Source organism: Perognathus longimembris, chromosome 1 (assembly GCF_023159225.1).
Source record: "Perognathus longimembris pacificus isolate PPM17 chromosome 1, ASM2315922v1, whole genome shotgun sequence".
NCBI lineage: Eukaryota > Metazoa > Chordata > Mammalia > Rodentia > Heteromyidae > Perognathus > Perognathus longimembris.
In genome coordinates this window covers 36018153-36044569 of record NC_063161.1, presented here as the reverse complement: position 1 = coordinate 36044569, position 26417 = coordinate 36018153, and the positions used below count along the sequence as shown (strand labels likewise).

At 40.1% G+C, this 26417-nt stretch overlaps 1 protein-coding gene across 1 annotated transcript in view; it reads left to right on the top strand.

Moving 5' to 3' along the window:
* The window catches only part of Myrfl (myelin regulatory factor like), an 88197-nt gene extending 83933 nt beyond the window's left edge, over window positions 1-4264 (top strand). The window contains exons 22-25 of the mRNA XM_048340635.1: window positions 465-539; window positions 3205-3325; window positions 3639-3713; window positions 3845-4264. Of these exons, the coding sequence (XP_048196592.1) occupies window positions 465-539; window positions 3205-3325; window positions 3639-3713; window positions 3845-3931 (358 nt within the window). The 3' untranslated portion in view covers window positions 3932-4264. The remainder of the gene's footprint in view (window positions 1-464; window positions 540-3204; window positions 3326-3638; window positions 3714-3844) is intronic.
* Window positions 4265-26417: the final 22153 nt, after the last annotated feature.

Sequence of the window (26417 nt, the reverse complement as noted above, 5' to 3'; positions counted from 1 at the left end):
AAGTCAGCCGTACAGTTTTTTCCATTGCTAGATAACCAGGGCTATTGTCATTATAGCAGACTCAGGTTCTAAAGGCATGTATTCCTGTCAATATTGTTGAAAAGGAAGTAAATTGTCATAGAAAAGGTGGCATTATTTCCAGTCTTGTCAGAGGAGATGTAAGTGAGATCTTTGCTTCATTTTTCTTCTGAAATCTGTGTATCTATAAAGAGAACTGAAGTCATTTCCTGTGTGCTTAATTTTGTATGTTTGGTCTCAGTCTTGACTTTCCATCATTATTTCTGAAAAGCACCACCACCACCAATAAAAAAACCCCCAACAACTATATAAGGCTAATCTCCATTCCTTGTATGTATTATTTATTCATATAATATTTCTTAGTTTATATGTACATAGTAGCAAAAAGCATTTTGAAGCCTTTCCTGCATGCTTTGATTTGTGGTTTTATTTTCGTCTACAATTAGGCCTGGATTTTATAATTACAACATTCCAGTTAATAAGAACACACCCACCAACGTCAAGCTCTCTCTGGAAATCAAGTAAGTGTATGGCCGTAAGAAAGAATTCTGGTTTTCTCATTAGTTGAACAGCAAATCTGATGCTACCTCACAATTTGGTCAGTAAGTCAGGAGATAAAAGTCTGTTAGTTTGTGTTCACTAAGGGTGGTGGCGAAGTGGCCAGCCTAGGAGAAGTTTTTAGAATGGGGATGGGGATCCCCCCAGATCCCTTCTAGAAACAGGAGGGCTCTACACTGCGCCCTTACGTCAGTGAAGAGGATGACTGGTCCGAGGCTCACAAGCTACAGGCTCCCTGTGGCTAGTTCCTTTTGAACTGGAGTGGGAATGCAAGTCAGGACATGGCCCTAGAGGGGAGGACTGCACATATTGGGGAATCTTGGTAACAGTGTAAATGTAAATATCATCTATTTGTCCCGGGAAAATAACCAAAGCAAAGCAAAAAAAAAAAAAGTGTGGGGAGGGGCAGAGTTAGAAAGGAAGAAGACCAAAGTTCTACTTCTGTCTTTGTCACTAATCCTATGATTTTGGAAAATGCCACTTGTTTTCTCTGAGCTACCATTTGCCTAGCTGGAAAATAAAAATGACATTATACCATGTATTATAGGATACATGAGCTGCTGTGTAAATTATTATAATTATTGGTGAAAATAATAACTACCACTTGCTGAACACAGAGCATTTGGCAGATAGTGGATATGCTAATACTGTATCATATCACCCTCACTATACTTCCAAGATATTGTTTCCTAGTTTATGCTTTACAGATGTAATACTTGGCTATAGAGAGACTTAGAAATGTCTTATTCTTCGTATCTAGTAAGTAATATGACTGGTATTTAAAGACAGCCCATCTTTCCAGCCTTGGCTGTCCTGCCTTCTCCCACAGATATAAGGACATCATCCTTTCTGACCCATAGTAGCTGCTAAATAAATGGTAGCTTTCATTGTATCTTCCTTTCCTTTTACATCACAGAACATTACCTATTCTTATCTCACATATATTTTTTTCACTTGGGGTACTGGAGATTGAATTGGGTTTGTGTATACTAGGCAAGGGCTATTCAAGTAAGCCACATTTCCAGCCCCTGGTGCTTTGAGATACAGTCTCACTATGTAGCTCAGACTGGCCTTGAACTCTTATTCTTCCTGCTTCTGCCTCCTGAGTGGACAACACCACACCTGGCTTATTCTCTCATATTTTAAATAATGAGGGCACTTCATACCCACTTCATTCAAAGACTATGCAGTGAGTTATGCACTGTGAAGACAGTTTTATTTCATGTCTTGGTTCTAGTCTCTCCTCTCCCCACTTCTTCTCCCTTCTTTATTCTTCCTCTTTCTCCTTTATTTCATTTCTGTCCTTCTCACTCTCCCCCTACTCTGAGATCAAGAGTAATAGATCAAGACAAATTACTGCTTTTCTATCGTTCACTCCCCCTCATCTCCTCCATTTCACCCAGACTTTATATTCCTTTCTCATCAACTGAGCACATAAGAGAAGGTAATGATACTCAACTCAACTGCTTTCCTTGGAAAGGTTACTTTCAAGTATCTAATGTTTCCTGACTCAGAAACTAACACAGTTCAAAGCAGAGAGAAAGCCAAAGGTACTATTCAGGAGAGTCAAATGTACTATTCTTTAGCATTCCCTAAGTAACTTGGAATGGTGTTTCCTTTTTCATTCCTAGCTTTCAGTGGAAGGATATATACATATCCCTCGAAGGAGTGGAAGATCACCTTCAGCTACTAACTCAGGCCTCTTGGTTTATGGGCCACTTTTCAAATGTGGTGATTAAAAACAAACCAACATGTGTAACAACAGTACTCCACTTTCCCACAGAATCATTTTCTACAACTTTACTTACCTATGACTGATTACTATGTAAACATGTGCTGTTATAATGATCATATTTTATATTGTTATTATTGTCACCTTTCTACTGAGCCTAATTTATAAGTTAAGCTAAACTTCATCATATGTACATAGGTACATATGTCTAAGAAAAAGAGAATACATTCATATATATACATACATGAGCCCTCAGTGAACATATATACATATGCACATATATGCATATATATGTACACACACACACACACAAGACCCACTAGGGTCTTGCGCTGTATCTTCATGAATAAGAGAGGACTACTGCAAATTCTACATTTGTATAGGAGGATGGAGCTCATGCTTTTAGTGAGGATGAATGAGTTGACTTTTATAGAAGAACAATCATTTCTTGCAAGTCTGATAAGTTGAAAAGCTAGGAACTTCTAATGGGACTCATCCACAAGTCCCTACTTATATTTCTATGCTTGGTATTTCAAATGCTATCTACACAAACCAGCAGTTTCCAGAATCTAAAAATCATAAGAGCTTCAGATAAGTACAAATTCAGCTGCCAGTGAGTGACAAGAGGAGAGATATATAAAAAATTACTTTTAAAAAATGTAAGCCATCAGATGTAAGATGATTGCCATCATCACAGGCTATTTCAGGAGTCTTCTGAAGGCAGATTTCTTTCTGTAGTAATGTGATGTGACCTAGCCTGTTAGCATCATCGAACATTAGCTAATAGAATGCCAATTGTGAGTGTCAGAGGGATTTCCCTCTTCTTATCCAGTGTAGCCTCTCAGGAGCTGGCAATTGCTTTCCCGTTTGTCTTCTCTTTCCTTTGTCTCTTGAAGCACCACAGAGCCACTGATAGTCTTCCAGTGCAAATTCACCCTTGGGAATATATGTTTCCATAGTAAAAGGGAAACAGAGAGGATCCCCATGCATGGGGAAGTCACCCAGGAGATGACCCAGGTAAGATTTTCTGGCTTCTCCCCATTGTGTCCCCGAGCTTGTGAAAGTTAATTTTAGAATTGCTTCCTACTGGGGGAAGGGGGTATATTGGGCCTGATGCCAGTGTTTCCTAGGCCTTTCAGACCCTGGTTACAGGCTCTGCACCTCCCTTTGGAAGCTTGCGAGATAGATGGTTCTAGCAACCCAGCAATCAAAAGCACTTGTCACAGATGGCCTTTCTATAGTCATCACGGGAATGCTTGCCCAGCCTATGGGCCTTCCAAATGAGTGTAAAACGTGGTTATGAGATGCATCTCTCTCATTCATTATTTAGGGGTACCAGCACATTTGGAGCCTCCCTGTAGCCCCATTCTCTGATAGCGCATACCATTTCCGTGTAGCAGCACCAGTAAGCTTGCTTTATTTTCTTTTCTTTCAGTAAGTAAGAAATTGACAACTAAATACATAAACGAAATAAAACACTTTCATGATAGTTAATATTTTTGTTATCCTCTTCTCCCTTTCCTCTTGTTCTCACAGGACTTAGCAGACTGCTCGACAGATCCTTTCTTTGCTGGGATATTCTTCACAGATTACTTCTTTTATTTCTATCGCCGTTGTGCCTAATTTATTCAAGTGTGTGGAGTTTACCAGAGGAAAAACAGTCCAGATATTCAGTTAACAGACAGTAATATCTTCTTTCAACTGTGTCTTTCCTGTAAAATACATTAAATTTTATTGCTGGAGGATTTTTTTCAAGGTTTGGCTTCCAACCGTTCCAGACATGAATGAGGAGAATAAAGTGTTTGCAGGAACTTTCATGAATGAGGTGTTTGACTTTTGCCATGACTCCGAAGCAAACATTTCCTGGAGTTAACAACAGTTCTTGTGGATTTGAAAATCTTGCTTCTGGTATTTAGAAGCTGGGAAAGAAGTAAAAATAAACAGGTCTAGATGTTACGTTGCCGCAGAGTATTTTTAACTTTTGAGGAAAATAAAAACAACAAAAAGGTCACATCACCTTGGACCCACTAAACATCATATCTTGTGATTGGTGGCTCTGGGGGTGGGCTTTGGGAGATAATGAGTGCTATCTGGTGCTGGGCTCCCATTTAGATATATTATTACTGTGTGTGTGTGTGTGTGTGTGTGTGTGTGTATGTGTATGTGCGTGTGTATGTACATATAAATACTACAGTATAAAATGTAGTGTGTTAATGAAATAGATTTGAGGGAAAGAGTTATGGCCCTGCTTTCTAACATTTGAGGAACACTAATATTTCTATGTAATGGGTGTACCCCGTTGGGCAGATGCAAGTTCTTGTGCCCCCATGTTGCTAAACTTGATATTCAAACAAACTTAGAGTCCTAACTCTGCATGTACTACTAGCTCTTGCATGCTCTTGGTGTCACAGTCACAACTCTTGCCTGCAATTCTTCCCTTCCCACCTCCTCCTGACTGAACCGGTGCTTCTGCATGTGGTCTACCTTGTGGCAAGGCCTTTCTTGAGAATGATAAGCAAATGACCCCCTTGATGGTGGCAATTGTCTCTTTGTTAGTATGTTGGCCTTATGACACCTTAATTTTCAAAAATATTCTATATTGTAGAATGAGGAGAGCCAAGCCACTGTCCGTGAAGTCCCAGGGCACAGGTGGGCTGCTGAGTGGTTGGCGTGTCCTTGTCTTACTATTGGACTGCGGTGACCTAGACAAGGCTATTTGGTTCTTTACTTTTCATTATGGTAGTCAGTAGGAGTAATACATTCTCTTCTTTTTTATTTCCACGGCACATTTTCTTATAAGGGCCATGAGGAGGGAAATTAATGGTGTAGCCCTAACAAGAAAAGAACATGGTTCTTGCTCTCGCAGAAGGCACTTTGAAATAAACTTCTTTACTCAAAGGTAGTTTAACTGAGTGATCAAGAGCTGAGACTTTGAAGCCAGAGTTCAAGTCCTGATTCTATCTGTGTTTCCTTAGGCAAGTTATTTAACTTCCCTAAGCCTTGGTTACCTTCATTAATAGAAGAGGACAGTGGTACAATAAGATTAACTGAGATAAAGTACATAATGAATAGACAAGTCTTAAATAATATTTCCATAAACTGAATCATGACAAAGAAAAAGATAGCAATAGATTATAAAGTTATTGAGTAACTAAATGCATGTACACCAACACATTTTCTTCAAATATAAAAACAAAACTACGTAGAACATGCACATTGCATTAGATTCATAGTTAATTTTTTTCCTTTTTCTTTTTTGTGTTTATATGCTGGTCCTAGGGCTTGAACTCAGGGCATGGGCACTATCTATGAGTTTTATTGCTCAAAGCTAGTGCTATACCACTTGAACTACAGCTCTATTTCCAGCTTTTTTTTTTTTTTTTGGTGCTTAATTGGATATAAGTGTCTCATGAACTTTCCTGGCTAGCAACACATCATCCTCAGATCTGAAACCCCTTTATACAACTACTTAAAGAAAATAATGATAATAATAGTAATAATGGTAGGTTTTCAGAAAGAAAGGCATTACATTGGTGCTCAGGCCTGTGGTAACCTTGGGCATGCTGAACTTAAACTTACTGGGAAAACAGACTTTTCCTTAGGATTTGCACTGTTTTCCCAACTGTGAGATGAGCATTGAAACCATGTTGCTTCAAGCAAAAGGCTTTTCCTCATGCCAGAAAAATATCTGAATTTTCATTGGGCTATCCCTATCTCTTTGTAATTAAAATACCCTGTAAGAGTCTTCTTTTCCAAAACTCATAACCTCACTCTAATCATAAGAAAAAACAAAAAAATCAGCAGCCTAATTCTGAGACATTCTACTGAACAGTCAATCAGTACTTCTCTAATTTAGATAATTGTCAAGGCCCCCTAGAATGGAAAAGTATACTAGATAACAACCAAGGAAATCTAAATAAAGTATTAACTAAGCCTGGACTTTAGTTCACAATAACTTATCAATAGTACCTCATGAATTATGGTAAGTATACTGTAATAATATAAGGGATTAGTAAGAGGGAAACTGCTTGGGGGCTCCATGGGTATCTGTGTACTACCTTTCTTTTTTCTTCTGTAAATTTAACACTAAAGTTAAAAGTCATTTTTTTTTTTTTTTTGCCAGTCCTGGGTCCTGGCTTGTTTGCTCAAGGCCACTTGAGCCGCAGCGCCACTTCTGGCCATTTTCTATATATGTGGTGCTGGGGAATCGAACCCAGGGCTTCATGTATACGAGGCAAGCTCTCTTGCCACTAGGCCATATTCCCAGCCCAAAAGTCATTTATTTTTAAAACAGCTTTTTAAAGACAAGTTGAGATATTACAAAACTGAGGCTAGGTGCCATTGGTGATAACATAGCATAAGTTCAATCACAAAAAAATAGATCAATCGCATAAGATCAACCATGAAAAATAGTACCATTTTTATCTTCAAGTGATTCCCCGTATCTTAATTCCCTGCTTTGCCAAGATTTACAGTCAGATTCTATATATCAATTTAGTTATAATATTATAAAACAATCATATAAGAAAATGAAATTTCAATAATTTTGTAAGCTCTAATAAAGAGACTAAACCTGCTGGGTTTTGTTCTAAATAAATGAACATGAAAATTCACTTACAGTTGTCTTACGTGTGTTCAACCCTCTATCATTTTATAAGGAAAAATACCTTATAGTACTGTTAACCTGCCTTTTTAAAAAAAGTTTTTATTCTAATTCATTTGCCCTATGCAATTTTTGGATTTCCTCTGTAGTGACACATTCCCAACAATATCTGGTTTGAGTCATGAAACTAAATATCTACAAAAGGAAAACAACTCTGGTGGCATTTTCAAAGCACTTTCATGATTTCTCATGTGAGTCTCACAACCTTGTCATGTTGAGAAGGGAAGGAAATTGTTCCTGTTTTCACCTTGTACAGACTAGGAAACTGAGGCACAGAGAAGTTATGCATGGAGAAAAACTGAGCCATGTTTTCAGGTGCTAAGTTTTAGCCCTGTCTGTTAGACTACTTCACGATCCCTTGAGAATTTCGTCATTTCTTCAGTACTCTTTGGAGTTTAGAAGAGACCACCAAAATGCACCACCCCACTAATGGCTCTGGTAAGTGTTCTTTCTTCAGAGTCTGTTAGCTGATTAGAGGTCATTTAGCCATAACATGGGATAGAGGGAAGGTTGAAAGATGGAGAAGAATGGAACCTCCTGTCACCAGCCACTAAGTTACATCTATTTATATTGCATCAGAGATTAACAGCTCACTTAGGAATGCTAAATATCAGCCTCACTCATAGAAATACTATGGTGTAACCTTCACTTGGCAGAGATAAAAGTGTTTTGGCTTTCATGTGTTCAAGGGCAAGTACCACTGATTTTTGTGTCAGATTCTAAAGAGCTGGTTAAGCTCTTAAGAACCATCCAAGGATTTAGAACCCGGTGCATTTTTGATGAGGGGTTGTGTAATGCTCCAGAGACTTTGAATTTACCAATAGTGTTGAGTATAGAGCCTGCCTTTTCCTGGATGGGTTCTGAGGAAGGGATGGCTGCTAAAGACCACATTTCTTTATGACCCTACATAAATATAAAATGAAATTGACTTTTAGAATAACTTGATAACATGTCTTTACCGGAGTTGAGTGCTCCAGACATTTTGAACCATACCATTCTGACCAACTGGTTAAATGTCTAGAAACTGAGAGCTAGGAGACTCGGGTTAGAGCTGACATAATTAAGTTTTCATTGGTGTAATCTTGGAAAATTCCCTTTTTTGTGTTTCATCTTCCCATTATAAAACTGGTGATAGTCTTACCTGTCACTAAGGGTTTTTGTGAACACATCATGAGATATTTACATGAAACCTCTTTGTAAAGTGGAAGATACTATATGCTTATAGGAATCATTGTTTGATCTCTGGGTAGATATTTTTTGAATAAGTAAATAGACTTTAGAAATTCTCCTCTCTAATGACTTTCAGCTTGTTATGTTTAGGGTAAATTATTTAACATGTCCATCTTCTATAGATCAAAAACATGTTACTTTGAATGTAACAGATGATAAATGAGCATCTATTGGGTGACATGCAAGTAAATAGAAATATTATCCTCCAACTTAACAGGGAGTTAGAAAGTATACTCAAATTGATCTGAATTCTTCTCATTCTTCCACTGTGATTATCTTTATTTCTACTATTTTGAATAATAAGATTATTGTTATGTTATTATTATGTAGAATAAGGGATTATTATTCTTTTCTCCAAGTCCATTAAATGCCCCTAAATGACTACCACAGAGGATAAAATGGCCTATTGTCTGATAGAGGATTCCAGAACCCAGATAGTCAATGACAGCTTCTTATTCTTCATTTATATTTGTACTGCTGCATTTAATTCTGTACAGCATGACTGCCTAAGCATCAAAATTAATTACAGATTAATCACAAAGCATTTAATGATGGTTTCCTATTATATCCAAACATTGAATACATTAGATCCATAATTAGGTTGCTGTGGTATTCCCACTGATGTGAACTGTAAAATCTCAAGCCTGTCATCCTACACAATTACTGAGAAAAGTTCTCTGTTGCATATGGGCACTCTTGGTTTTCAGGAGCAGTATCTGGAATTACACACAGTAAACAAGCTGCTCAGATATGTTTAAAAGATAAAGGCTCTCAGTTAACCCCCTGGATGCAAAACTAAGAAAAAGTTAGGCATAGTAGTAGAGACTTGTAGCTCCAGCACTTAGAGGCTAAAACAGAGGGATTGCAAGTTCCTGGCTAGACTAGGCTAAACATCAACAAGTTCCAATGCTTCCTCATTCCCCTGCCCCCCAAATCCTCTTCAAACCCCAAACCAAAGCCTTCCTGATGTCAATGATCTTTTTACATATTCTACCGCGAGCTTTGCAAGATGTTGTAGATATTGTTCAGAGCCAAGGATTGGTAAAAGAATTGACAGGGGCTGGGAATATGGCCTAGTGGCAAGAGCACTTGCCTCGTATACATGAAGTCCTGGGTTCGATTCCCCAGCACCACAAATATAGAAAATGGCCAGAAGTGGCGCTGTGGCTCAAGTGGCAGAGTGCTAGCCTTGAGCAAAAAGAAGCCAGGGACAGTGCTCAGGCCCTGAGTCCAAGGCCCAGGACTGGCAAAAAAAAAAAAGAATGATATGCAAAAAGAACTGACAGAACAAGAAACTAGGAGAAATGAAGGTTTATTAGGACACTGTTACAAGAGAGATCTAACAGGCAGCTAGAACAAAGAACACAGTTCTGACCAAGTATGAAGTGAGGTTTAACTTTGATTAGGATACTATCTCCTTTTTTTGTGCTCTTTATTGACTGGCTGTGTTTTTCTAGGACCATGGTCAAACTTTGCACAAATGGGAATGAGAAACACTTGAGCACTTGCTTTCCATGTCTTAAATCCATGTGGTCCATTTCATGTGATTGAGTCACTTCCTCCTTCCGCAAGGCCGGCTTCAAATGCTTGGCTTACCTTCATCCCATCAGGACCTTAGATTTTTCTGTCTGCCATGTCCCCTCAAATGGAAGCCTCTTCCACATTCCCCTGTGACAGAGCAGCAAAACCAACCTGGTTTTAGTAGGGCGAATGTTTTAGCTTCTTAGAACTGCTCGGAGCTGAGTATTTGTGGCTCTGGCGGAGGATGGCCATGTCCGCTTGGATGGTGTTTCCTTTTCCATACTATAATTCATTCCTTTTCACTGCCTCCCTCCTCACACATTCACAATTGTTTGTGGAGATATGCTAGGTTCTGTGTAAGTGCTGGGGAACAAGGGAAACTTGTGGCCATTCCTGAGCTATCTGAGATATCATGGATTAGCCAGACAGCCACATGACTATTCATCACCTTATTGGTATCACAAAAGCTTTGGCAGTGCAGAAAAGGGATGCTAAAATGCTGCCTCTCAGGGCAATGGGAAAGAGGATGAGTGGCAAGCAAGGAGAAGCTTTAAGCAGAAGAGAAACCTGAACATCTGGATCTAACTGGGTGCAAAGGAATTTGTTTTAAAATAGAGCAACAGAAGAAGGGAGGAGATATACATGAATTGACTTTGTATAATGAAGAATCTGATGTTTAGGGATGAAGATATAGCTTCATGGTAGAGGGATTGCTTAGCATGTGTGAGGGCCTAGGTTCCACCCCCAATACTGACAAAAAGAAGAAAAAGAAAAATCTGACTTTAAATGCACATACACTGTGAAGCAAGTAATTCCCACCTCGCCCACCACTGCCAGCTTTCCTGCTAGCTTTGCTACCAGGAGAGGCACTCTTGTTTCTGGAAACTACTTCTTTTCCTCAGCTCCAGCAGCTAGCCATCTGTCCCAGGAGAGTCAAGGAAACTGTGGGGAAACACATAGGGTGCGGCCTGGGGTGACTCAGTGAGCTGGCAGGGAGACTGTAGGTGGGTAGCTAAGCTTGGGACTAGAGTGAGTCACCCACAGGTACTGCCCTTTCAGTCTGTGGTAGATGCTTGATAAAATGCATGGAGTCAGCAAAGAATATAATGCTTTCAGTCACTTGGCTCACTTCAAAATAAAAAACCAGGGTTTTCTAAAGAAAATTTACTTCTTATTCTTAAGTCTCAAAGGCTAGTGGTGCTTAGGGAAATCTCTTCAAAATCCTCCCAACATGTCTTTCCCCTTCTTATTATAGCAGCTTAGATTTGTCTACTTGTGAACTATCCTAATCTGGATCTCCATGGCCTCCAGTGAAGCTGATACCTTCCAGAAAAACACATGACTCAGACATGAGCAGAGAAATGGTTGCTTTGCTTTGGCTACGGTGATTGGCTTAGGGTCATTAAGAACCATTCCCTGAGACTATGAGCAAAGAGGTGCTGTCTGTAGAGCTAGTCAAGCTGTGAGGAAGAAGTCTGGAGCTGCTAGAGACCAATCTTATCACCATGGCCAATTAACTGCTCGCCTGAGAATGAAGTTAATCAAAGGAAAGCAGGGTTGAGATTGGAACAAGATTTTATAGTCAGATTTGCTCCTGTGGATTTAGTAGTTAGATGAGCTGAAACATTTCTACTTTGCTTCTTAACCAGATCAGATTTAGGTCCTATTATGCAGCTCAAAGTATTTGTATGAATGCCAGCCCTGATCAAGACTGAACATTTTCCCCACAAGATGGCCAGTGGCTGATTCTAGATCCTGATAGCTTACGTTTGAGAGTGTTTGTCCCTCTTGAGGGATTGGAGCTGCTCTTGCCTGGAAGGCTAGTCCTTTTACTAGTTTCCCTTTCCCTAAAAGTGACTTAGTATTAAAAAAAACCATGGGGCTGGGGATATAGCCTAGTGGCAAGAGTGCCTGCCTTGTATACACGAGGCCCTAGGTTTGATTCCCCAGCACCACATATACAGAAAACGGCCAGAAGCGGCGCTGTGGCTCAAGTGGCAGAGTGCTAGCCTTGAGCGGGAAGAAGCCAGGGACAGTGCTCAGGCCCTGAGTCCAAGGCCCAGGACTGGCCAAAAAAAAACAAAAAAAAACCCAAAGTATGGGGCTGGGAATATGGCCTAGTGGCAAGAGTGCTCGCCTTGTATACATGAAGCCCTGGGTTCGATTCCTCAGCACCACATATATAGAAAAGGCCAGAAGTGGCTCTGTGGCTCAAGTGGCAGAGTGCTAGCCTTGAGCAAAAAGAAGCTAGGGACAGTGCTCAGGCCCTGAGTTCAAGCCCCAGGACTGGCAAAACAAACAAACAAAACCAAAGTATGAAAAATGAAAGACAAAACTTGTATCAAAGAACCTTGTTATTTGTATGATGCTCTCCTTTTCCCAGTTTTATAATTATTTCCCTCTTCCTATTATTTTGTTTCAAGGAACAAAAAATTACTCAACCTAGCTAGAGCAGTGGATTTATTGTATAAAAACGGACAATCATACACCAATATAGGAAGTATAGGCAAGCTTACTAGGAATTAGACAGCCACCAGAATTATACCTCTTGTCTACTTCTTCTATTTTTTTTTTTTTTTTTTGCCAATCCTGGAGCTTGAACTCAGGGCATGGTGCTGTTTGTGAGCACTTCAGCTCAAGGCTAGCACTCTACCACTTGAGCCACAGCACCACTTCTGGCTTTTTCTGAGTAATTTATTGGAGATAAGAGTCTCATGGACTTTCCTGGCTAGTCTGGCTTCGAACCGTGATCCTCAGATCTCAGGCTCCTGAGTAGCTAGGATTACAGGCATGAGCCACCAGCACCTGGCTCCTCTTGCCTACTTCTTTCTATAAGGTATCATTCTTCCTTCTTCAGTCTGGCTGGTCTGTCCACTCGTTTGCTTTCATCAGCTACATCAAAAGTAGTCTCAATCAACTTCTCCTTCAAGGCTAAATATCTGTTTCTCAAGAGGTAAATTTCATAAAGAGAATCTGCCTGGTCCAACCTGGCTCAGATAAAAGGATCATATGGCCTTAGAGATGCCCTTGAAAAGCTAAGGCTGGTGATGGTTGATAGATTTTCTAAGGAGTGTGGAGGGAAGGAAATAATAAGCATCTTCAGTACACTTCTTCATCTCAACTGATCCCATACCAGGCAGAATTGTTATTATTTTCATTTCATGTAAGACAGAGTAAGTAGCTTGTCTGAGGCTCTGGAATTACTAGACAGCAAACATAGGATCTCATAGGACCCTTAACTTTCTGCTTCAGATCTCCAGCAGTTTTCCTTGCACCATTTTTTTCTGCTGAGGACTTTCATGGTCTCATTTGCTGGAGTATCACAATGCTATATCTTCATTTGTTAAGAAAATTAACACCTTGTTTTAAAGAACATATTACTGGTGACCCAGATAAAAGTCAAGGAAGAAAATCAGAACTATAGATTTTTTTTTAACCAGTCCTGGGCCTTGGACTCAGGGCCTGAGCACTGTCCCTGGCTTCTTTTTGCTCCAGGCTAGCACTCTTGTCACTTGGCCATATTCCCAGCCCAGAACTATAGATCTTGAACAGTCATTCCTATCCAATAATGAAGATGTAAGAGTGCTAGATAAAGTTAAAGCTACACACAGTTGGGGAACAGTGGGCTGGTGCTTGGACATCTGTGTGGTTCATGAGTAGCTGCTGAAGTTGGATTGTGTCAGTTGGTGATTTGATTGCTAATGGATGGGCAGCATCAAGTGCTGCCAACTGAATGACTGGGTTCCAGTTATAAAGTGCCATCTGGTTATCAACCATCAGGGTCTTCTGTGAACATGAATGGCTCATTCTTTGATTTGTAGCTCAGGCTACAGACATTTCTATTTCTCCTTTGTTTTTCATATCCCACTGGACTCAGGAGAGAAAAGGAAGCAAAATCGTTATTAGTACCTTTGCAAAATTGTAACATTTTAATTAATTTATTTTGCAAAATTTCTCTCTGATATAACCTGCTACTTAGAACTCATTGGCCCTGCGCTTACCCCAATCTCACCTCCAAGTCCCGCCTTAACCAGTTCTGAAAATCTGAAAGTCAATCAATAGCACACCATGACCCATCCTTACCTCAGGATAAGGCAGTTGCCATTCTTCTCCTTCCTCTCTGGTAGCTCTTTAGGAAGTAGCTTTTCATCATAACCATTGCCAAACTTACTGACTCAGCCTCCAATAACTAGCAAAAATGTCTCAAATAGCTACTCAATTTGCTGCTGCTATTGGCCATTGGAGGCTGTATCTCACAGCCTCTATTGAGGAGGCCCATGTTGAGGAGTCTGTCTCCACCACCACCTTTGGTGCCTTAACCTCCATGGCTACTGCCTCTCTTTGCTCTCAGTTGCGAGCCCATGGGTCTTCATATAAAGAGACTCGGGGGACTCACCCTATGGTCAAAGATACTTGAGTGAATGTAGGGTTTAGAACATGCTGCAAAGAAATAGATGCAAATGTATAGACATCTTTTCTAGAACTTCCAGTTGCCAAATTAATCTTTTGCATAATCCCATCACTGAGGTAGAATACAAACAACTCCTGTGGCACCTTTGTGAAATTCCAATGGATCCCAGGACAAACATGGTTCAACTTTAGCTTTCATATTGCTGGACTTGGGAAGCATCTTGGGGACCGAGATCACTCTGTCTAGCATTGAAGCCGTTGGTGCTCAGTGCTAAAGCTCAAGTAGAGTCGCTCATTGGCCCTTCTGATAGGCCTGCCTCCTTTTTATTTTGGTGCCAGTGTTGGGGCTTGAACTCAGGGCCTGGACTCTGAGCTTTTTTTGCTTAAGGCTAGCATTCTACCAATTGAGCCACAGATCTACTTCCAGCTTTTTTGGTAGTTACTTGTTGATAAGAGTCTCACAGACTTTCCTGTCCAGGTTCACTTCAAACCATGTTCCTCAGATGTCAGCCACCTGAGTAGCTAGGATTACAGGTGTGAACCACTGGCACCTGGCCTCTGATCTTTTGTGTCCAAATAAATATACAATCTAAAATACAATATACAATCTAAAATAAATATACAATCTAAAATTTGTGTTCCTGAGGAACACAAATCCAACTGGAATATCCTCCAGTTGAGACACTTTCCAACTGGAAGATTTTTCTCTTCCTTCACACACTTCTGTGCAACACAAATCCATGGACTTTAGGATTCCTGGTATTTTGGGACAATGCACAATGACTTGATTCTGTGCACTGACACTCCATTAGTGGGTTTTAGTTTTTTTTATTCATGTCTTAGTCATAGACTTTCTGGAACAGACTGCTTCTTAAACCTTATTTAGGATATCTATTTAAATACTTTTGAAATGCAAAACACTTTTGTAGTGATTTACAAGTGGCATCATTCCATTTCCATTCTATTATGATGCTTGGACATGTTATTAAATTATATATATTGTGATGGGTGACCAGCAGGAGGGAGGACAGAAAAAGGAGAAGGTGATGGGACTGAGTATGATGTGTGTGTGTGTGTGTGTGTGTGTGTGTGTGTGTATGCACAGCATAATGAAACCCACTAAGACTGTTTAAAAAAGGAAAGGGGAGGACAGAGAATTAATAAGAGTAATGTAGATGAAGCGAATTTCATCAAAGCAGAGGGAGCGCTGGTTAATTCCTCTCACTACTGTGCTGCCATCTTGATTTCTTTTCTCCTCATGGTTGATTTTAGGTGGAAAGTGAAGACATAAAAAGTTAACTACAAAGAAATAAAGGCATGGTGGTGGTGGGGATGGTGGTGGTGGTGGTGTTCGTGTGTGTGTGTGTGTGTCCACTACAGTAGAGTTAAACTAGCCAAAAGTCAGAGTTCTTACTTTGTTACTTATCCAATTCCTGGAATCCTAATAGTTTAATTATTGTATTAAAGACCTCAAAGCAGGAAGGAAGCAAATGGAATATTTAACAGATATTCTTGAAATACTGGTTATAGGTCTCTTAAACATAACAGAATATAAAAGAGAAATTTATGATAAGGAACCTCCCATTCTGAGTTGCTTTCTTTAGAGGTGGCTCTCAGGTGCTCAGAGAGGAAAGATTAAAATCCACTTCAACTGCACTTTGGCTACACTTAGGTTTAGCATCAAATTTAACAGTCTTCTCCAGGTTTGAATTTCATTGGTTCTCCTACATAAAAAAAATGAGGAAGAATTTTTATAAGGCAGCAACTCTCTCAAGTGGTACTTTCCTGAGCAAAAGAAAAATCCACTTGTGAGGTTGGCGTCTGTCCCTCACACCTGGTACATTTGTCAGGATCCAAGAAGAAAGACGGAAGAAACCTCTGAAAAGGCCCAGTCCTTAAAATCTGGCCATGTTATATTTCCTTGGGAGTTGAAGAAAAAATAGCTCCTCAAGTTATCAGAAGCTACATTCATGTAGTGCCTTGAAGCCTGGTTCCTCAAATGTATCCATGTACACAACCCAGCTGGAGCTGTGGTGAAATGCAGATGCTATTTCAGTAGGGATGAGTTGGGCCTGACCATTGACCTTCCTAACAAACCGCTGGATAAAGTTGATAATGGCTGACCTTCAAACCATTTAGAGGAGAATGTCTTTCAAGTTTACTAAATGTTTCCTACATCCTCTCCTTCAATCCTTACAACACACCCATATATATAGGAGGTACGTGGCTCCTCTCCATCTTCAACAGAGGCAAGCTCAGCAAGGCAAATAATTACCCTAGGGCTGCTCAGTCAGCAAGACTTTCATTCAGCCAGCTAATCCAAGTCTTAAACTCTTTCCTTCCACTCAACTGTAGCCTCCTGAGCACAAGTCCATTCTTGGCCTCTGACATTTCTTAAGGAAATGGCTTTACATCAAGCTTCTGCTTTTAGACAGCCTGTTCATCAACACACCACATTATTCCTACTGCTGTATCTTGGGAAAGTGGTTGCTTTTCATTGCTCATTAGCAACCTATTTGCTAGTCTTCCTTACTTTAAACCATCCACAGGCAGGTGCAAAATCCGTTCTTTCTGGTGTCTTAATTATAAATACAGGCTTCTTATGGATATGTATTGATATAATAAATACAGATAAATACAGAGACCAAACTATAAGAAGTAACACAGGCAATATATAAAATTAAGAGATTAAAAAGCTTCTCATTGGGCTGGGGATATAGCCTAGTGGCAAGAGTGCCTGCCTCGGATACACGAGGCCCTAGGTTCGATTCCCCAGCACCACATATACAGAAAACGGCCAGAAGCGGCGCTGTGGCTCAAGTGGCAGAGTGCTAGCCTTGAGCGGGAAGAAGCCAGGGACAGTGCTCAGGCCCTGAGTCCAAGGCCCACGACTGGCCAAAAAAAAAAAAAAAGCTTCTCATTGACAATAACTTAATAAAATGAGGCTGATAACAGTATAAAGTATAAGTTTACCAAAGTATAGTAGGTTGAAAACATCCACTTTTTAACTGTTATTTTTCTTGCCAGTACATGGCCTTGCACTCTGAGCCTTATGCCCCCTGCTTTTGCTTAGTTTCTTTGTTCACAATTAGCACTTTGTTCACAATTCGCAAAACACTTCCACTTCTGGCTTTTCAGTGGTTAATTAGAGCAAGCATCTTTCAGAGATGTCTATTCTGGTTTGAACCTCAATCCTCAGATTGCAGCCTCCAGAGTAGCTAGGATTATAAGCATATGCCACAGGTACCCGGCTACTCTGGGGTTTTGAATCCTGGTTCTGTGTCTTATTAAATATGTGACTCTGGCCAATTAGTTAACTTCTCTGAGCTTTTATTTTCTTACACATTAGGAGGGTAAGGAATTTAGTTACTGACCATCCTACTACATTCATCAGCTCTCTGTTTCATCCAGATTTAAAGCCTTTGTCTTCAGAGAATTCCTTGGCTCTGAGCTCTGGCACTTTTGTTTGGAACAGCCTCTCCCTGGTCTTCAAATTTCAGGTAAGGCATCTGGTGTGTAACTAAAGGATACGCACAGAGAGAAATAAGTCTTTTATTACTTATGTGAAGCTGGGTACGTGCAAATAAACAGCAAAGAAGTGCAAATGAGTTTGTGAGAGGAGCTGTATGATCTCCCAAGGGGCTAGAACTCATCTTTAAAAAGCACGGATTGCTTAACATTTCCCAGCTTTGCAGTTTCTTTTTCATTTAGAACACAAATGTATGATGGTTGGCAGCAGTTGAATAGGTACAGTCCTTTAAAAACAAAGTGTCTTATTGCCAATGGTTATCTGTTATTGCAGAGTATTTTAGTGTTATAGCACCAATTCTTCCTTCACCAATGCCATTAGTGATGTCTTCTGCATGTGAAACGTGTGTGCAGAAATCCCAGAAACACTGGGAATAGACCTTCGCCATCACCCTAGCCCTGGGGAATTTGCTGCCCTAGATACAGTGCTTTTGGATTACAGGGGATAAAGGGCTGTAATTGCAGGGTAAGTAAGGTTGAAGAGGCTGTGATTCTTTGCCTTTAGATAATGAGTCATGCTGACTTCCCAATGCATTGATCTGGATACATTTGGAATTCGGCAAAGTTCAATATAGAAAACCATTTTGTCAGTATAGTATGTGTGCATAGTTTCAGAAACTGAATAGGACTAGTAAGATTATACTGAAATTGTAGTTCTTATCTGCACACTTTTCATACTCCCCAGAGACAATTTTCTTTTACTGTTTTACCTCTCTGTTCATATTTCTTAGTAATAGGCATTGGTTTATGTTATTCAACAATTTTAGAAGAGGCTATTAATACATCTGCCTCCTTTGGGCTAAGGACAGGAATCTCTCTCAAAATACTGTCATAAAGTCATGAACCTTCCTATGGCAATGCGACTCCTGGCTTACTTACGAGCTTGCTATTGGCACTAAGTCTAATAAAACATGGATAGGGATTTTTCTTTCCAACAATTCCATCTTAAAAGGCATACTTACCCCAAAAGAAAGACAAAGCCTAGAAATGCATTTGAATCTTGTCTACAAGGTAAAGAAAAGTTTGACTAATCACTGGAACTAGTATATTTATGATTCATAAACCAAGTATGCATGGTCTTCAGGGGATTCAAAGATCAAAAATTGTCCATAAGTGTTTAGCATTGTTCATAGGAGAAGATATCAAGATGACATGATACACATTGGTCCATAAGAGGTGTATCCCTAATCCTGGAGATAGATATCTCAATATACCAACCTGCTGCATGAGCCATGCCTTTAGCTCTTCTAGCTCTGACTCTGTGTATGCCAAGAGCACTTTTGATCGCAGTCTGACAAGTTTCTTAGAGGAACCAAATATTTGAACCAGCATCTAAGTTGACTTGGTGGCTTTAGTTTTTACCGCAAATGAACTGGCCTTCGGTTTATGTATCACTTATTTGAAAGGAAGTTTTGCATGCATCTTCCCCCACCAGACAAACATGGTACCTTTCTCAGGCCTAGGAGTGTGTGTATGCCAATGACATCCTTTGGGAGGAGAGACCCAGGGAGGATCAAATAGGACCTAGCATTTGCTACTGGCCATTCGGTGATGGCCTGGAGAAGGAGGGTAGGAAAATCTTGGTTTGATGAGCTCACTCTGTGGAAAGGGCTTTGGCCAGAGGAAAGCCAGAGTAGAAATCAAGACTTCGTTGCTTAGTCCTAACAGAGCTACCTAATTGTCCTTTCCCCACTCCAAGATGTACAAGAGTGATCATAATGCCTCTTCAAATAATCTATCTCAGCTCTCCAAAACTGTAATTGTTTCTAACAGAATTTACTTTTACTAAATTGTGGTCTAAGGGGGAATTTGACTCAGCCTGTGGACTATAAGCAAAGCTGGATCTTGTTTGAATCACACTCCAGTGAACTGGAAGTAACTTTGAGGCTCTCTATTAACATTTATATAGGCTCCTCAGATTGCAGTCCAGGGTCACAGCCTCATTTGTTTTGATTACAGGGTGAAGGACACAAAGGAATTTACTTAACTGCTAATGGAAGTCCTTAATCCAAATGAACTTGAACCATTTGGCCCAGGAAAAGTACCACATAGTGTCAGCAAATGACATTTAAATAGTTTAAAATAATTTAATCTTCCAGAGCTCTGTGCTTGACTGATGGAAATGAGAATTTGAAAGGAACAAAGTGGAACCTACTTTCTGATAAATGTGCTTTGGGGCAGAATGGTTGCAAAAGCGATCATACTTAGTTCCAAGAGATTTCACTGCACAAATATGCCATCAGACCTTGCTCTTAGAACAAAGCCTTTGAGCTACTATGGTGCAGAAAAGGATGGCGATCTACTTGGCCAGTTGGTCTGTCATCTGGAAGTACAGGGGGAAGAGGAAGGCGCACATCATGTCATGCAATGGCAACTTCGTGTGATTGCCTAATAGAAGATCACTTGAAGTTAAATGAATGGGAATTTAATATTTGTAAAGTTTTGGGTAGAATGAAATGCTAGGCCTTTCTGATGATATTGAAATGATTGAACAGGCATGGTCAGTCTTTGGCTGTTCATTCAATTTAATTTCATGCCAATCATTCATTCAAATATTTTAGAGCAGACATGTAAGAGCTTGCTAAAAGTCAACCATTATTCAACAATAGCCCATCTCTATTGATTCTTTTCTGTTACCTCCATTCTTGTCTTCTAGTTCCCATCTTTAACTCTATCACCAGGCATGAAGGGTAAGCATTAATCAATTAGGCTGAATAAATTTGGAGAAGACATTTCTCATCTCAGAATATTTATTTATTCATTTATTTTTTATTTTAGTTGTTTTTGTGCTGTTCCTGAGGGTTAAACTCAGGGCCTGGTTAGTTAATGGAGGATTCACAGAGTTCTTTGGCATCTCAGTTTTCCTTTGAATGGCCCTCAGTGTGTTTTCTCTTGGGAAGGAGTTTCTGAAACCATTTGGGATTGCTGACCCATATCAATATACAGTCAATATTGATTGTTCTTATCAACTCATAAATATTCAGAAGCCAGATTTTCTTGAAGTTGGGCAGGTATGAAGGTGAAGCAAACCATTGAATACAGAAATTCTAATACTAAGGTATAGAAACATACAAGCAAGCACGGGGATGTAACTCAATGGCAGAATGGCATGTCTAACATGCACAAAGCCCAAGTTCAATTCCTGGAGCTACAAAAGAAACCAACACTCAGCCCTCCACCCTCCACCCCTGCAAGAAACACACTCCAACCCCTAAAATAACTCCCAAACATATAGGCAATTGCTCTATTATTTCCACACATAAGCTTCTCTCTTCAGAATATAGTCTAAGAAAGTTTGCCCAGGATGTAGATCTGATGCAATAGTTAAGAATGCAGTCCTAGAGAGACTTCTGAGCCACTGTTTAGCTACAATCATTTTTTTTTTTTTGGCCAGTCCTGGGCCTTGGACTCAGGGCCTGAGCACTGTCCCTGGCTTCTTTTTGTTCAAGGCTAGCACTCTGCCACTTGAGCCACAGCTCCACTTCTGGTTGTTTTCTATATATGTGGTGAGCAATCACTCTTGCCACTAGGCCATATTCCCAGCCCACTACAATCACTTTGTTGCTCAGAGGCCTGGCTGGATGGAGGAACCAACATGGCTGAAAGCAGATATAGGAGAGAGGAACTGTATGATATAGTAGTTCAAGAGTCCTGATTTGGCTGAATTCAGGCCTAATCTTCCTAGGTTTTTTATATACATCAACCAAAATGTTTTCCTTTTCCTTTAAACATTTCAGGCATTAGGGTGTTTTTTTGTGTGTGTGGGTGGGGGGTGTTGTTGTTTCTATTTTTGTTTCTTCTGTCATTCATACTCTGTTTTCCATATATCAAAAATTTCCTCTTCACGTTCCAAAGATTCCCTAATTTCCTCTAGACAAAATGGTCTATCTCCTTCCACACCCCCCCAAAGCACTCAATTGCCACCTTACTTAAAACTCTTTTCAATAATGTCTACACCATTAAGTTTCTAGAACTCTGGAGCCAGATTGCCTAAGTTGCAGTTCTGGCTTGAACATCACTGGCTGTGTTATGCCAACCATAATGGAACATAAACAGCTCATGACAAAGATCTTGGCCTCAGCCATTTTTCCTTTGCCACAAAACTTGATAATCAGTGGTCTCAACTCCCAGAAACAACCTGATTTAAGACTAACTTTTGATTTCACATTGCCTGGATATTGCCCGCCACCGTTAGAGGACTAAGGTTCCCTTCGCTTTCCTCCTATCCCTGTCCCTGCAAATGTATTGGACTCAGTACTTCCGGGGTCTACCTCAACTGTTCTTGTTTGCTCAGAGCATGACGAAAAACTCCTCCCTCCCCTCATGTCTGACTCCTTTTCCTTTCTGGACTCTGGAAATAGCTAATACTTTAAGACACATAAAGTTGCTTTAAAGTTCAACTGGATTACAAATGCTTAATTTTGCAGAATGACACGATGCAACTTCTATTCCTTGCATTTTAAAAACAGCAACAATAATGTTCTTTCTTAAGCTTCTATTGTCCTACTTTTTCTTTCCTGAGAAGCAACCCAAGGGGTTAACACTGTTGACAAAACCGCTTCATTAAAATGAACAAGCTCTGAAGAGTTTATGGAAGGAATATTGTATCCAGATGTTCATCTAAGATTCTGTCCTTGAGCAAATGGGAAAATAAAACAATATGATTTAATAGACTCAAGATGTATATAAGAAGAGAACAGAAAGGATTAAAGGCTTGTAGACGATAGCCTGGGTTTATGACTCCATGTCTCCCACATAATAAATAGATGACCATGGGACAATCACATAATTTCTGTGTTCTCTCCTGCCAAATAGGATTTACAACAAACAACTCTGTCTCTGCCACACTGCATTGTGATAATGATCAAACTGGCTGATGCACAATTGCTTTGCAATTTTGGTAAGGTACTGGTGCTATTGGTAAGGTGCTAGTGCTGTTGGTAAGGTACTAGTGCTGTTGGTAAGGTACTGGTGCTGTTGCAGTTACCAAGTGACCCAGAATATGATTTAGGGTAGTGGAAGCTTTTGCTGGCTCCTGTGAATTCACTTCAAGTTCCCCAACTTGGAATCTGTGACCTTTGATCTGAGCTATTCTCTGCTATATTGCCTTTGTAATCACTTTGTTTCTGGGAGGAAAGAGAAGACTTTCTGTGATAACCATCTTATATGGAAGGCAAACTACCCCCAAACAAGCCTTTTCCTTATCATCTTAAAGTAAACAGCCAAAAATTCAGGAGACCACCTGTCCCTGTTCTGTACCAGTAATAAAGTGAAAAGTTCTTCAGAACTCCTCCAGGAACAAAAACCAGATACTAGTCAACCAGGCCACACATGTGACTTGGGACTGCTTTAACATGCATAACTCCCCCCCCCCCAATTCTCCTTATTTAACCCAAAGCCCATGTCTATACTTTGAAAGATGACTGAAAACAAATTGAAGTGCTTCCACGTAGTAAATCATCTTTCTTGGCTTCTGGGAGTGAGCATATGGCCAGAATGAACTTGGGATTCCTAGACTTTGGACCTGGTGTCTAAAAACCTGGTTTCAGCTTTACACAACATTTGGTAAAGATTGAAGTTGAACACCGTTGAAAAATCCAAGTGTAACACTTTGTGCCTTGACCACATTTATTTTCTGTGGGTAAAGTAACATCTGAAATCCTAGAGTAGGTTCCTAATACTTTCATGTTTATGGCTGATAAGTATAATTAAATTAGGTAGCAATAATGTAATAAAATCATGGAAATAAAATTCTTATGAAAGACTAATGAAGTAGAACACAAAATAAAGTAAGAAAGCAAGGAGGAATATTGATCAGGGGAATCCAGGCTTAGATGTTGTGTTCAGTTTTCTTTAGGCTTGTATGTTGGACTCAGCCATTCTGGCTAGCACTGAGTATTCCTACATTAACATGGCCTAGCTTTTATTCAGACTTATCAGGGTGCGAACTTTGATTCTTCCATCTATTGACTTTATCTCCTTAAAGTATCCTATAACAAGACTAATTTAGCTGATATCTGTTTATAACCACTATGTTGACATTAGCACAAACCAGAATGATGATCAACTCTTACTAGTAGTCATTGATTTTATTCTTTGCCATCAAGAGCTCCCAACTTTGGTCCTCTGAACACCTTCATGTAGTTAAGAGCTCAGAAGGAGAGACAGTTAAGTCTAATCTTGATTAAGAGTAAGAGAAATGTCAAGGAGATGACAAAAGCACATCTCTGGAGTGTGTCTGGGAGGGCATTTCCAGAGATGATTAGATCACCAGGCTGTGACTTAATGAATAAGTTCATCCCTTGATGGACTAGAATTTTGAAGAGACCTCTAACAGGTGGTAGAACTGTGGAGGGTAGAGCTTGTTTAGAGAAAGTGGGTCACTGGGGTCATGTCCTTGGACCCTATATCCATCCCCAGCCCCATCCTATTACTGCACTTTTCCACTTCCTACTTTGTGGATGAAGGTAGATATCTACCGCTATAATAATGGGCACTATTGTTTGTGTTACCACAGACTTAATGTAAGGGAGATGTGTCATTGCAGTGTGTGTCTATGCAGCATTTGTCATAGAGTCAACTGAAGTTATTATTCATTGCTAAGCTGCTAGTGACTTGCAAAGTAGAAGTGTGTTTAAGGCCATTGGTGACACTACAGGAATAGTAGGATCCGAATTTGCAAAGCTTTGGCATATTCCTTGGAGAGTGGACAAACATAGGCAGAAAGCAATTTAATAGGGAGAGAAGAAATTCACTGAGATGAGAAGCAAATGAAACAGAGAGGGTTAGTTTTGCACTCTCATTATCCTTGTAGTCATTGAATCAAAGGACACAGACCAACAAGTATTCCAGCCCACTTGAATTCTCATTTTCTCCAAGCCCTCTTTTTCTCCTCTAAATCTAACCAGATCAGCAATTTCCTTTGGCTACAGAAATCCAACATTCATAGATTTCATTTATTTTAATTAGAAATCTTAACGAATTTCATTTAATTTACTCATTTAGGAAATACTCATCTTATTCATGTAGGAAATAAATATTTCACAAAAAATAAATGAGGCAGGTTATTAATTATAACCTATATGTTGGTCATCACAAACACAAAGAATACACCACAATCCTCCATGTAACAGAGACAAGGCCAGCCCAGCTGTCTTTCCTGTTCTTTCCCAATGCACAGCTAGATGGAAACAGACTAAAGGAAGGTCACAGGCCCAGTGAAGCTGCAGAGCAAGGCTCCAGCTCAGCACAGAGAAAAGTTCGTGTGCAGGCAGTAGGCTCACAGGCAGAACATTTGTTGACATTCCCTGTGCACATCGCATGCCTACTTGAATTTCAGGAAGAAGTTCATTAGAAGGAAAGTTTATGATGGCTGGCACCCTCCCGTTTTTACTGGGGAGGTGTTGTGATTGAGTTTGCACCAGTAGGACATAAATAGAAATGTCACTTCCAGTTCTGACCCTTAAAAATGTAAAATCTCTCTCACAATATTACATGGGCTCTTTTTCCTTACTTATGAGCCAAACATTGATGACCTGGTGAAAGACTCGTACCTCCTCAGGAAAAAGGAAATCACAGGATGGAAGAGACTGGAACCTTGAATGACTGTGGTATAAATCACTTCTAACTGACTTCATTGGACTCTGACATGAGAACAAAACAAAAGTAGCAACAAGGACAACAATAAACCTTTATGATGTTAAGTCACTAAGTTGAGACTTCTTTAAGCAGTTAAACTACCATGACTAATCCATGTGACCTTAAGAGTCCTCAGTCCAGTAGGGGAAAGAGAATTGTATAAACAACCTGCAGTAAGCATATCTCTGGGTACATCATGATAGATGTACGAACTCTCTTACCACCTTTGTAGAAGTATGCTCTTAAAGGAACGTGACAGAGCTTCCCACACACAATGCTCAGACCAGGAGTGAAGCACACAGGTTTTTCAGAGATTAGGCTTCACAAGAAGTATAAACAGCAGGCAGATAGGAAACCATAGCAAGTTTGAGGAAGTAGCCCTTACCAAGAAACTCATCCTCCTCTACCAAAAAGCAACAACAGTGATTCTTTAAAATAACAACAACAACATCACATTATTAGCTAAACACTAAATGGCTTAAGTCATTTTTGTCGGTCAAAGTCACAGCTTTCATGTGAGACATTTCATCTAGAGCTTCTTGGGTTACCCATGAGAGTGCTGATTATCAAGAAGTTCTTGAGTATATACTAAAGAATTACTTAGCCATTTTCCTTTGGGATGATCATTTGAAGGCACATTTTCCAGTTCAACAGTCTGCTACTGCTAGAGCTCAGTGCTTTATTCCTTTGGGAATAAAGGGTTCCATCTCTAAGCCCAGAGGACACACTTAATACCTAATCATTGACAGACCAGCCTCCTCATCTATGGAAACCTTTGCAAAATGAAAAGCATAGCCTCCAAAGACAAGTTCTGTTTGGATGCTAAGATAGACAACCGTTCCTCTCCCTTGTGTCCTCTGCCATGGCTGGGAATGGGTCCTCTAAGGCACCACCACCTCCTTACTGCATGCACTTGGCTTGGACCAGGTGTGGGCCAGAGGCTAGCACCTGCTGAGTCACCCCCAAAAGGGGCAGTGCAGCTGCCAGGCCAGGTTGGAATGGTTGCTTCTATGTCTTTGCTAAGATGCTGGGACATAGGCACTTAATATCTGCTCTTGTTGCTCCCAAACCAGACTAGAACCAGCGTCTGTCCCCTCTTCAGTGACCTGGAGGCTGTTG